General features: G+C 35.9%; 2 protein-coding genes across 8 annotated transcripts; one reads left to right on the forward strand and one right to left on the reverse strand.

Moving 5' to 3' along the window:
* The first annotated feature begins 14 nt into the window (after positions 1-14).
* Positions 15-7,528, forward strand: LOC139111991 (zinc transporter foi). Of its 5 annotated transcripts, XM_070672743.1 has the most exons (12): positions 85-146; positions 1,047-1,112; positions 2,796-3,508; positions 3,594-3,649; positions 3,754-3,997; positions 4,111-4,280; positions 4,362-4,562; positions 4,639-4,768; positions 4,858-5,127; positions 5,214-5,390; positions 5,508-5,695; positions 5,775-7,528. In XM_070672743.1, exons 3-12 carry the CDS (start codon positions 2,806-2,808, stop codon positions 5,919-5,921), a joined length of 2,286 nt encoding a protein of 761 aa, XP_070528844.1. In that variant the 5' UTR covers positions 85-146; positions 1,047-1,112; positions 2,796-2,805; the 3' UTR covers positions 5,922-7,528. The 5 variants fall into 5 exon arrangements, with proteins under 5 accessions (XP_070528837.1, XP_070528844.1, XP_070528853.1 ...); XM_070672736.1 differs by lacking the exon at positions 1,047-1,112 and having other exon boundaries at positions 15-146; XM_070672752.1 differs by lacking the exons at positions 85-146; positions 1,047-1,112 and adding an exon at positions 1,117-1,199.
* Positions 7,529-8,213: 685 nt separating this feature from the next.
* On the reverse strand, positions 8,214-11,436 carry Dgt1 (dim gamma-tubulin 1). Of its 3 annotated transcripts, none has more exons than XM_070672829.1 (9): positions 11,163-11,436; positions 10,704-10,963; positions 10,389-10,570; positions 10,037-10,205; positions 9,405-9,583; positions 9,211-9,347; positions 9,012-9,131; positions 8,795-8,935; positions 8,214-8,704 (listed from the first exon to the last, which is right to left on the reverse strand). In XM_070672829.1, the coding sequence occupies exons 2-9, from the start codon at positions 10,952-10,954 to the stop codon at positions 8,456-8,458; spliced, it is 1,428 nt and encodes a 475-aa protein (XP_070528930.1). In that variant the 5' UTR covers positions 10,955-10,963; positions 11,163-11,436; the 3' UTR covers positions 8,214-8,455. The 3 variants fall into 3 exon arrangements, with proteins under 3 accessions (XP_070528930.1, XP_070528938.1, XP_070528922.1); XM_070672837.1 differs by having other exon boundaries at positions 9,405-9,568; positions 11,104-11,436; XM_070672821.1 differs by having other exon boundaries at positions 11,104-11,436.
* Positions 11,437-11,657: the final 221 nt, after the last annotated feature.

Here is an 11,657-nt window from a genome sequence, read left to right on the forward strand (position 1 = left end):
GAGACAGAAGAGACGAGACGCGACGAGGCGAGAAGGGAAGAGAAGGGAAGGAAGCGGGAAAGAAAGGGAAGGCCTGCCACGCACCGGCCACGCACGGCTCTCTACGCGACACCTCCGTGTCGCACGCCGCGGACCACGCAAGCCGGGTGAGAGAGATAGGCTGAGAGAAGGCATGAGAGTCTCTTCGCGGTCGGTGGCGATTTTCGACGCTACCTGCCGTCCGAAACCGCCGTCGTCGTCGACGTGCGCCGTCGGCGGGGCCGCCGGGCAGCCTCGATCGAGCGACGCCACGGTACCATATCCCCGGCGACCCCGCCACCCGAGCTCGAGGCCCCGGCCTTCCTAACCTAAATTCTAAATTCTGTCAGTTGACGCCAAACGGCATGTCGCGGCGAGGAAAGAGGGGGAGCGGAAGGTAGGAGGACGGCGGCGAGGTGTCCCACCTCGTCCTTTTTTCTCTCTCTTCTTCTCCCCGACTTCCACCTTCGACTTTTTACCAGCTAAAAATACAATTTTTGACGGCAGCTATTTCGGCGCCGGTCGCGATCCTCGAGCTCGTTCTTTTGCGCTTTCGCGAAGATCTTTCCGTTGTCAGGTTGATATGTCCTCTTCTTTTTTCTTTTGCCTCGTTCTTCCTGGCGCAAAAAAAGGAGTCGTGTGCCCGACGTTGCGATCGAAAAAGATCAAGAGCTCGCGTCGATCCGCGTCTAGCTTCAATGTTTATCGATCGTACCTGGTGGCGTGCCTCGCGTGCCACGCGCGCGAGGATTGCCGATGACGATTTTATCCGCCTGTTTATCTGCGTTGAACACGCGTATACCTCACTCGGTACGTTGTTGAGAAAGGAAAAAGAAAAAAAAAAAAAAAAAACGCGAGAGCGAACACTGCACGCCGGTGTCGAGTCGCTCGCGAATATGAATGGAACGCATACCGGATGATTGAATATCGGATTCATTTTTCACCGTTATCGGCTTTCGTTTGCAGTTATTTCTCTGATAGCGATTGTAATATGCCAATTAATACTTAGACAATTCCCGCGTTTTCAGGTGGATTTTTACTGCAGAGCTTTTCACGTCGCCTCCTTTCTCGAGAAATGCCAAGATAACGTCGAGGTACGACGAAAGGGAAACGCTAACCGCTTAGATAAACCGATAGATCCTTCACGTTTTCACGCAGATTTGCGAGAGCTTCTCGAATGGGTAACCAACGCTTAAGCAGAAAATTTTGGAACGTAAATTTTAGAAAGTTAATTTTTCTTTTTGCTGGTATATCAAATTACGAAATACTTATGACGTTAATGTACGATGCATGTTCATTTTTGATTATGGTACATATATTGCAGTATAATGCGAGCCGAAAATCTGGATATCCCGCGAAGAATTTGGGTCGTTTGGTCACCCCATTCTCGAGTTACTTCTCGCAGTCGGGACTCCCAAGATAACACTGAAGTGCACGCACGAGAAGGGAACGATTGTCACGAATAAATTCGTTCGTTTATTAAGTTGGACCGGGGAGCGACGAAGAGACCGCGAGCGAAAACGCGGAGAAATAAAATTACCGAGCGTAGGACGAGACGCGTAATTAACTAAGCAGACCGTGCCGTTTTCGGTTTGTTTGTCCAGCGGAACAATCTGCGCGTCGGCCGGACCTTTTACAGAAACGCACAGTGCGAGAGAACGCGACGTCCGGGACGTACGTGGCGCGTTCACGTGCCGCGCGCGGTATCAGCTTTATTTTAATCTCTTTCGCTCTTTAATGCCGAACGTCATCTCATGAGGAAGTTAATCGTTATTTTATATTTAGCTCTGTTCAACATAGTCTTATTGTGATGCGCGGACGAGAGAGAGCACGCTTTTAATATAGATTAGAGTAATGTATATATACATGTGTCAGAAGAATGAGTCAGGCAGCATACGTTGCATAAGACGTCGCGGGGTTGGATGGGCTTTACATCCAGGCACATAGCTGTAGATTACTTGTATCAACAAATGTGACGCTGGATAGATATCTGTTCGACAAGCAGCGTGCTCCTCTCGTTAGCTCGTTGTTGGGCGACTTTAAAGAAACAGTAGCACTTAAAAAAAAAATTTTTTTTTTTAAGTATTTTTCCACGCTGTTTTTGTACGTGTACCTTGTATACTTTTCTTACTGCCGGCCTTGTAATAATTCATTTTTATCGCTTATTACTTATGTCGTCTTACCAATTATTAATGTGAATCACCGAAACGTAACGATATAGAAGGTCAAACTCAATTTTCTAAATAATTTGTCTTAACTGTTGTTTTATAAACGCTGTCGTTTATAAAGACACGCTTTGTTATACTTTGACGAAGTTTGTGAGACGTTGTCACAAGCATTCAAGTTCAGTAGTCGCGATGAAGCTATTACGGTTCTTAAGTAGGATTGTCATGTAAGTAGACAAGTTATGCGTTGCGTGATAACGTGGAATTATTTTCGTCTAATTAATTATGTTTATTACAATAATTTATCAGTAATTGCAAAAAAAAAGAAAGAATAAGCGGAACGGTTTATGATAAAATCGAGATACCCTACGGGGAAATAGAAATGAAATGTTATCACTATTATTATTTGATTGCTCACACTATCTGGTTATACTTGACATTATCATAACATAGATAATTACTCTTCCTGCGCTACGATTAACAAATATATAAAATAAGTTCTCAGTAGCTTCATGCAGTTTGATGCGCGCGCGTTAAAATCATTAGTACCTGTAGATTGATAGTCAGAATGTTTGTGATATACATTCTGATGAGTGTATGCTCTGCTTTCAGGAAGCTCATCATGTCGCACCATATCGTTACCGTGTGTGTGGTTTGTGTTCTGTGCGCCGCACATGTACCCTGCTCGGCGCATACGAATTCATCGGCGATAACATCGGATAATTCGACAAGCGCGCAAAATCATTCAGGTCCAGACGCACGGGGACAGCCGTTTTGGTCGCTGCTACGACCTAAGGAGACGCACGCATACTCGAACCAACAGAGATACAATCCAAATAACTTCACTAGCAATAAGCACAACGCTGTAAGATCTCATACTGCACGACACATTGATAGTACTAACAGTAATAATATATCTGTAACTGATGATGCGATATCGAATGCGTCGCATGTTTATCATAAGAAGCAAACGACGGAGAGCTTCAAAGGTGGTGGAAATTCGCAGTATACACCACCATCGGTGGTCACGAGAGCAGCCGATGTGAATTCTGTAAATTCGAGAGATGCGGAGCTTATGGAGCGTCTTGCTCAAACGGATCTGGTGCCAGATGTCAAACAGAAGTCTGCACAATCTAGCGAAGATTTACGTACTGTTAATAAATCTAGGTTAAAAAGAGATGTAAATGAAAGATATTTCATGCAGAAGATCTTTGAGGCCTACGGTGATGGAACGAGTATAACTATGGAGGGTTTCGAGAAGCTCGTTCGGAAACTGGGTCTATTAAGATTATTGACTGATGTATCAAAGGATGACACTGATAGAAGTATGTAAAAAAATTAAAATAATCGTCAATACAAATTAAATAATTAGTTAACTTATTGAGAAAGTAAATTTTTTATATGTTACAGATAATAGAAATTTTTCTAATAAGGGCCTACACGATGTAGATAAAAATAAGGAAAGGGTAAGATAAATATGTAATATGTATTATACAATGTAACTTTTGAGTGTAAAATTTTGATTTTAAGTAATTATATTTTGTATGACGCATTGATCTTTTTGTTTCAGTGTTTAAATAGTTCAGAGTTGCTGGGCACTATTGCTCAAGATACGCACTATGTTAGCAGCAATAACGCAACGACATTGCCGAGTTGGCTTTTCGAACGCGTGTGCCCAGTTCTTGTGTATCAATTAGCGGCCGAATCTAGTTCGGAAAGAAATGGCTGTATACGAGTACCCGAGAATTATAAGCCTGCCGTGCCAGTCGATAAATTTTATACCACGGAAGATTCGGCACGCAGTACTGTAAAAGGTATAAGATTTACGAACATATACAAATAAAAGATGCACAATAATTGATATATTTTAATATCAGACCCTTTTGAAGAAACACAGTAAAAAAATTATTATTTTTATTTATTCCAGTCTGGATATATTCATCAATTAGTATTTTCGTAATTAGTCTTAGCGGATTGCTCGGCGTAGCAGTAATTCCAGTCATGGGAAAGAATTATTACCATCACGTGTTACAGTTTCTAGTTGCGCTGGCCGTAGGTACTTTAACCGGTGATGCCTTTATCCATCTGTTACCACACGCAAGTTCTTTTTTTTTTTTATTGATATATATGCACTTGTAGAAGCGTAGAATATTATTTTAACGTCGTAATAATCTTTAGGCGATGATGCCACCACATCACCATGAACATGATGAACATCAAGAACACCATCATGACGAACAAATTGATCATATAAATTTACACAATATTAATATGTGGAAAGGATTAGTCGCTATGATGGGTTTCGTGTTGTTCTTCTTTACTGAGAAAGCATTAAACATGATATCTGAATGGCGGAAACATTGGCAGCATAAAAAAAAGGTAAGAGAAGCTTTATTGTAACATATTAACTCACACATTATATAAACCAGTAAAAAATAAAATTAAAAATGTTCAGTTACCTACACGCGTAAGAGTGATGAGAGAGAGTGATGGGCCAAACAGTAATGTGGTTGGTGAGAAGCTGTGTAAACACAAATACTCATCGTATCCGTATTGTTACGGTGAAATCGCCAGTGAAACTCAAGGTAACAGCTGCTTCTTTTCTTTTTGTATCGAATAAAATGTGTTAAATTTTGAAGACGTTTTCAAAAATATGTATATTTGTTTGGTTTAGATAATCACCACAATCGCCGAATGAATCATCGCGATAGACCTCCTATTATCGAAGAGGAGAAACCATTGACATCGAATTGTAATTCGGTTACGAAAATTGTGGCTAGCGACATAGATAAAAAATCGAAGGATGATTGGAGAATGGATGATTCAATTGCGAACGCTAAGAAAAATCCTGGTGATGCCGATGCGGCACTAAACGAATCGGAAAGCTACACGGTCATTTTACGTGAACACGAGACCAAGCATCACGGTCATAGTCATTCCCATGGTACGTTTTAAACAAGTTACAAAAATTGTAAACTTACTTTGTATGCGTGCACGTGTAATTTAACGACATGAACGTTTCGATTCCAGGTCATGTACACTCCGCACCTGAATCAATGTCCAACGTGGCTTGGATGGTCGTAATGGGGGATGGTTTGCACAATTTTACAGACGGTATGGCTATTGGGGCGGCTTTTTCAGCAAACATCGCAGGTGGATTTTCCACGGCTATTGCTGTTCTCTGTCATGAATTACCTCACGAACTCGGTACTGTCTTTTTGATCCACGATAGTTGTATCTATAATTTATTAATTTTTTTTATTATATCTACAAACATATACACATAGTTAATAATGCAATAATATGAATATAATTTTTGTGTAGGTGACTTTGCGGTACTGTTGAAAGCGGGTATGAGTACCAAACAGGCTGTTTTTTACAATATATTATCTTCAGTGCTCTGTCTATTAGGCATGATAGGTGGAATATTATTAGGAAATACCCCCGATGCCACCAGTTGGGTATTCGCAGTTGCCGCTGGAATATTTATATACATAGCGTTAGTCGACATGGTAAATATATTTTATTTAACGTAACTTAAAAAAAATTAATGAATTTAATTACCTCTAATAATTTTTTTTTTTAAATTAGATACCAGAATTGTCGTCGAGTCATTCCGCGGGAAGTGGTTCACGATTACAGTGCATTTGGCAAACTTTAGGTTTATCGACAGGCCTTGGAATTATGTTACTTATCGCTGCCTATGAGCATGATCTTAAACATATTTTCGATAATTAGATTTCTAAACAGTTGCTCTTATATTGTTGTTAAAGGAAACTTCTTCCTATTACGTTCCAATTGTATCTCTTTTTTTTTTTTTATTAATCTCAATTTTTAGCAGTATTTTAAAACAACATTACGAATAAAAGATTTTTTTTAACAATTACACAGTCGATATTAAAAGTACAGCATAGATATAATGTTTCTCGTAGATTTTTGCACTTTTCGATCTTAAACTTCGATTTTTGGAAAAATTAACGTGATATAAGAATTTTACTTTCAGATTTAATTACAAAAAATCTATGAAAACGACACATTTTGTGCAGGTTTAATATCGACTTGTGTTATTTCATATATTTGAAAAAAGAAAGTACGTAATGGGAAGACTGCACAAGTTAGATCGCAATTTAAATAAAGCGACAATATCCGAATTAGGATTGCCCGTAAAAGTACTTTAGAGGAACAAAGGGCGATGAAGAATAAGGTGGTTTCTATTAGACAGAGTACCAATAATCGAATTGTCAATCGAATTAATTAAGGGTTAATTATTCCCGAATCAATTGCATTATTGTCCATGATCTTTCTAAAATCAGTTTACAGACTCGTGTTGAGTAAATAAAATTCATGTTTTTGTTATAACCGTAAATAATTTTTTTAGTAGCTATGTACACTAAAAGGCAGATATGACATTTGCTGTGGCGACGGCGGCTAACGTATGTGACCCTAGTGTGGTGTACGACGAGTTTCACACGATGAGGATTTTGAGGAGGTCAAAAAAACGTTCTCCACCGCCTCAATACTTTTTTCCTCCTCAGCGATCGTCATATCCTCTCAGCAAACGTTATATCTGTCTTTCAGTGTACATATATAATCGTTAAGAGACTGAACGATCTTGAAACAAATAATACTTGTTTTTTTTTTCACGAAGTTAATAGTGATATCGTCATTAATTTACATTTATTACTGTTAAATAGGCGATATTAACAGAATATTGTGTACAGTATTGTTTTATGAATGAAAGATTAATTTTGTATTAATTGTGTTGTAAACACTACACAAGTTAATAGGCTTGGCAGTCAATCCAATATGTTCGGTTATCAACTAAGTGAAATTTTGCATTATCAGTTACTTACGATAATATTTCATTTTAGACAAATTATATTGTTACGAGATATTTAACATTGTCGTAATGTTCTCGCGATTTAAATAGATCTATTATGATAAGAATGAGTTTTTTTTTTAATTTATATATATATATTTTTTTTTTTTACGATACAGAAAGGTGTAAAAGGATTTGTTCCATCAATGTGGCTTAAGGGAAGTGTCGCACATGACAATATTTGAAACTTGTATTTGTGTTTCTAACACAAGTGTTTATTTTTCACCAAATATTAATCATAACGATAATATTAATAATTGTAATAATGATATTGTTAGTAATAATTTTAGAATTTTATATACACTACATTGAAATAGTAATTTTGATTTTTTTGCATATTCCCACTTTTATTTTATAATCCATGTGATGATTATGTATGAATATTGGAATGCATTTAATGTAGCGAAAAATTGTAGCCATGTAAGAAATTGTACGTTGCTATGATACATTGACTTTTCAAAAATTATTGCTATTCTGTCGAAAATTCAATTCCATCCATGTGTTAATGTGTACAAGTTCCTCTTTTAAGTGTATATATTAGTATTAATATTATAGGTTTGTTTTTTATTGCTACATTAAAACTACTTTTGTTTTCATCAACTTTAAATATATAGATTTTATTTTAAGTTTAAAAAAATGTACTTTAACTCAGCTATAAAAAACAAACCTTGTATAACCAATAATGCAACATGCATGTTATTTTGGTTATTTTCCGTTTATATGGAATGTAAAAATGTGAAGTGTTGTGTTTTTATAAAATCCATTTTTTAATGCGTAATTGATATTTAAATTGCGCTATATCTGGATGATTTTTTTATTTGGTATCCAGATGTAATCTATTTAAATGAGTATTTGTACGAAACAAGATCCGATTACTATTTTAAATATTCGTATATCGAATATTCATAGTATTATTAAAAGACATTTCGCGCAACCAAAATTATTAAGAAAACAACCAATCAATGGAAAATAAAAAATCGTGGCTTTTTAATTTAAATAAATAATAAAACGAAACTTAAGCTCATTTTTATTCTCTTTGAATTAAAAATATATATATCTTTAATATTATAAAAAGGAAACATTACAACTACAAAATGCAATACTTATTTCAAAGAAAATAGTAAATTAGATTAAAAAAAAAAAATTGCAACTTTTTTCGTATCTATTTCTTTAATTAAGTATATACAAATATATTAACAATTCTATTTAAATAGTTTTAATATACGTGAAGCTAAATTAACTGCACATGTGAACTTAAGTAATCGCACAGCAGTCAAAAGGGAATAAAATTGTAATTCTGGTAAGAATACTGAAGAGCGTATCACTACATCTTTGTTAATTGCAACAAAGTAACAGTCAAATTCCACTTTGCAAATCATAGAAAAATATTTGGTCAAACATTAACAAAATCGTCTCGATCGCTCATTTGTGCTGATAAACTAAACGCTGTGTCCGTACTGGTTTCACTGTTTAAACTTTCATTCGCAAATGAAGGTTTTAAATTGGCCGAATCATTCATTTCTCTCATCAATCCTGCCATGTCATCGTCAGGATCTATTTCTTGTGCTTCACCCACCACGTCAATTTCCATCGACTGATGGTCGAGCAACGACGTTTCTTTTGTGGGGATCTCTTCTTCAAACTATCAGAGTAAACATCATTAAAAAATAAAAAAATTATAGAGGAATATTTGTAACAAATTAAAACTAATTAGTGACGAAAACTACCCTACCTTCACAGGTTCTAGTTTACACGGCGACGGCAAATTCATATGAAATACACAGTTAGAATCGAAGATCACTGGCACGGGTTCGTGGCACTCGATATCCGCTCGCACTGCTCCGCACGCTTTAAATAAAACTTGATGTTGATCCTGCGAACACGATTAATTAACGTAACAAAACAAATATTATTCTGAATTTTTTTAATAGAAAAATATAAATACGTACCTTCAAAATATGTTTACGACAGTGTTTAGCCGATGGAAGCGTTCTTTCACCACATTTCACGCCACCTTCGGTGAACACGCACTTGGATACATTTGGTGGTTTCTGAATAGGCTCTGTTACCTAAAACAGCATAATTTACTTGTGATTTAACTAATATATTTTATTCAAACACTAACGAAAAAAATAATATTCATATTACTTGCGCACGACGTTCTAATGACTTTCTATAAAGTATCGCTTCAACGCCACTCCGTCTGTGATAGCGATTTAAAGCTTTCAGTTTCTCGTATAGTTTTTTTTCTTTTGCTGTTTCCTTTTTCTGACTGTGTATGCTACCTACGTATTGAATGTAATTAATTTATCGAAAATATTCTAGCGTTAAAATATACTTACATAACGTTTCTTTTTCTTTTTTCAAAGCAAGCAAATATTTTCGTCTTTTTTCTTTTAACACGTATTGAAGTCTTCTAAATTGATCTATATAAAGAGACTGAAGCCTAATCAACTTTTCTCTCGCGATATAAATAACTTCTTCTGCCGTGAAAATCCCTGCATGCCTTAAAAAATTGATACTAATAATTCAGGGAGTAATTAGTTCCTTATCTTGCGCAAAGCAACTACAGAAAGTGAAATCAAGAAATTGTCTAGACAATAATATTGCAAATCTGTGAAGTGACATTAATAAAATCAAAATAACAAAACAGTATGTTACAACAAATACATATACATATGTTAACAGCTTTTGTTATTAAAAAAATAATTCGATTTAATTGTTACTTTTATTGTATTTGTTATAAATTTATTTAATTTAAATCTGCAGTAATCAATAAAACTCATAGCTGATAGAAATACATTTCAATATTAGATACAAATATTAAAATAAAGCAACAATTATTTAAACATATATATATATTTTTTGAAGTAAAAAGAGTGCACAAGCTAAAGCATGCTAGCAGATTCTAATATGTAATAGCAGTTTTTAAAGTATAACATGTGCAAATAGTGAAGTTATGGAACACACTTACTTCAAGGGATCCTCTTGTGGACTGTGTAAACTCTCATTATCACTATCGTCGAGATAAACTCCTCTTAGAGTGTCAGTAACAACAGTAGGTTCAACATCACTTTCTGATGAACTAGCATAATCTAAGATATCACTACCACTAGCATTAACTCTGTAAGCATCAACTTCGGCTGAAAATAAAAACTTGATGTTCCATTTGAAGTAACTTTTATCAACATGCACAAAAATAAAATACAGATGTAAAACTTTTTTAAGTTTACACGAAATATTCACATAGTAAGAGTGATTTAAATATTAAAAAAACAAGAGTAAAAGCATAATCTTACGGTACATTAAACTATGTTAATACTCACTGAAAGGATTTAAAGTTTTCACTTTCTTTCTTTCCTCTTCTTTATCATCAGCATTGGAATTTGTTGGTTTGGCATAATGGCTTAAATTAAGTAATAACATCTCGGGGGTTTCTGGCAAAGAACGTCGCGATGTCGATTTAATCCGAGCAATCTGAGCTTTCCGCGAATGCTCAGTACAGTATCTAAAAAAAATAAAGACATTATTATTTCTCTAAAAAAAAATTCTCTGAAAAATTCCTCTAAAAAAAAAAAAAAAAAATATAATAAAAAAAAAAAATAGATTTTACAATTTTATTTAACAGAAAATATCCTTACGAAACATCTCGTCTGTCCAATTTGGGGGCTGGATTCAAACACTTCCTTCCATTAGAATTGTATACAAAAGCACACTGTTTGTAAGGAGCGGCGGGATCTTCAAGAATATGCTTAGCACAGTACGAATATCCCTCCAAACAAGGCTGCGTGCATTCGTAAGACGTATAGAGACAACTTTGAGCCTGCTTGGGACGCTTTGAAATTGTTGTTGCAGTTGACGTAGGCATCGTAGGTTTTGGTATCCGAAACATTCCTTGCTCCTAATAAAAAAAATGAACAAAGAAAAAATGTGAGCTCAAATTATTTTAAAAAAAGGATGTACGTAATGTAAAAATGACATTGTATTACATTAAATAAAGTATTATATTAAATTAAATATTATATCAAAGGAAGCTCGTACCTATTTCCCTCTCCTCAAACAGTTCGAAATAATGGAGCAGAGAGCAACAAAAAACTTACTGGGCGGCGGAGTAATCTTTGGACGACGTCGTGCTACTGCTGAACGACAATAGTTCTCGTCTTCTCGATCCAACGACGAGATATGTTCAATTCAAGCCTTTATGTTTCAACCGTTTCAACAATACGAAAAAGGAGAGGTTAAGGCGAAAAATAAAACGTCTTTCATTATGCGATTTTTCAACCTCAAGACTCTCTCACACTGATCGCGACCTCGCGATGCAACGGATTGCAACGAAAGCAACCTTAGTTCTTCCGGTTCTGTTGGCTGTGATTGCGATTATACGGTCGTGCGTACCAAGTTTCTTACAAAATTTACTTGTCGAGTAACCGCGCGGCTGTTTTTATCTATATTAAAAGGAAGTTCAAGATATATACGTGTAATCGCGATAAGTTTTTTGTAATTAGGAAATTAGCCAACTTGTCCGCAAGGAGTCTGTGATCACCGTAGTTTTTAGGTTAGCCAATCACGGATGTGCTCCGAAGATACGCAGCGTA

This window comes from Cardiocondyla obscurior, linkage group LG02, assembly GCF_019399895.1.
Source record: "Cardiocondyla obscurior isolate alpha-2009 linkage group LG02, Cobs3.1, whole genome shotgun sequence".
NCBI classification, from domain to species: domain Eukaryota; kingdom Metazoa; phylum Arthropoda; class Insecta; order Hymenoptera; family Formicidae; genus Cardiocondyla; species Cardiocondyla obscurior.

Bases quoted from the DNA above. Each gene is read 5' to 3' on its own strand.
- Dgt1 (XM_070672829.1), bottom strand. From the start codon at position 10,954: ATGTTTCGGATACCAAAACCTACGATGCCTACGTCAACTGCAACAACA. The intron at 10,206-10,388 runs GTGAGTATTAAC...TTTTATTTTCAG, and splicing joins GAAAACTTTAAATCCTTTCA to CCGAAGTTGATGCTTACAGA. The intron at 9,584-10,036 runs GTAAGTGTGTTC...CTGAATTATTAG, and splicing joins CCACAAGAGGATCCCTTGAA to TATCAATTTTTTAAGGCATG.
- LOC139111991 (XM_070672718.1), top strand. From the start codon at position 2,752: ATGTTTGTGATATACATTCTGATGAGTGTATGCTCTGCTTTCAGGAAG. The intron at 3,509-3,593 runs GTATGTAAAAAA...TATATGTTACAG, and splicing joins AAAGGATGACACTGATAGAA to ATAATAGAAATTTTTCTAAT. The intron at 4,281-4,361 runs GCAAGTTCTTTT...AATAATCTTTAG, and splicing joins TTATCCATCTGTTACCACAC to GCGATGATGCCACCACATCA.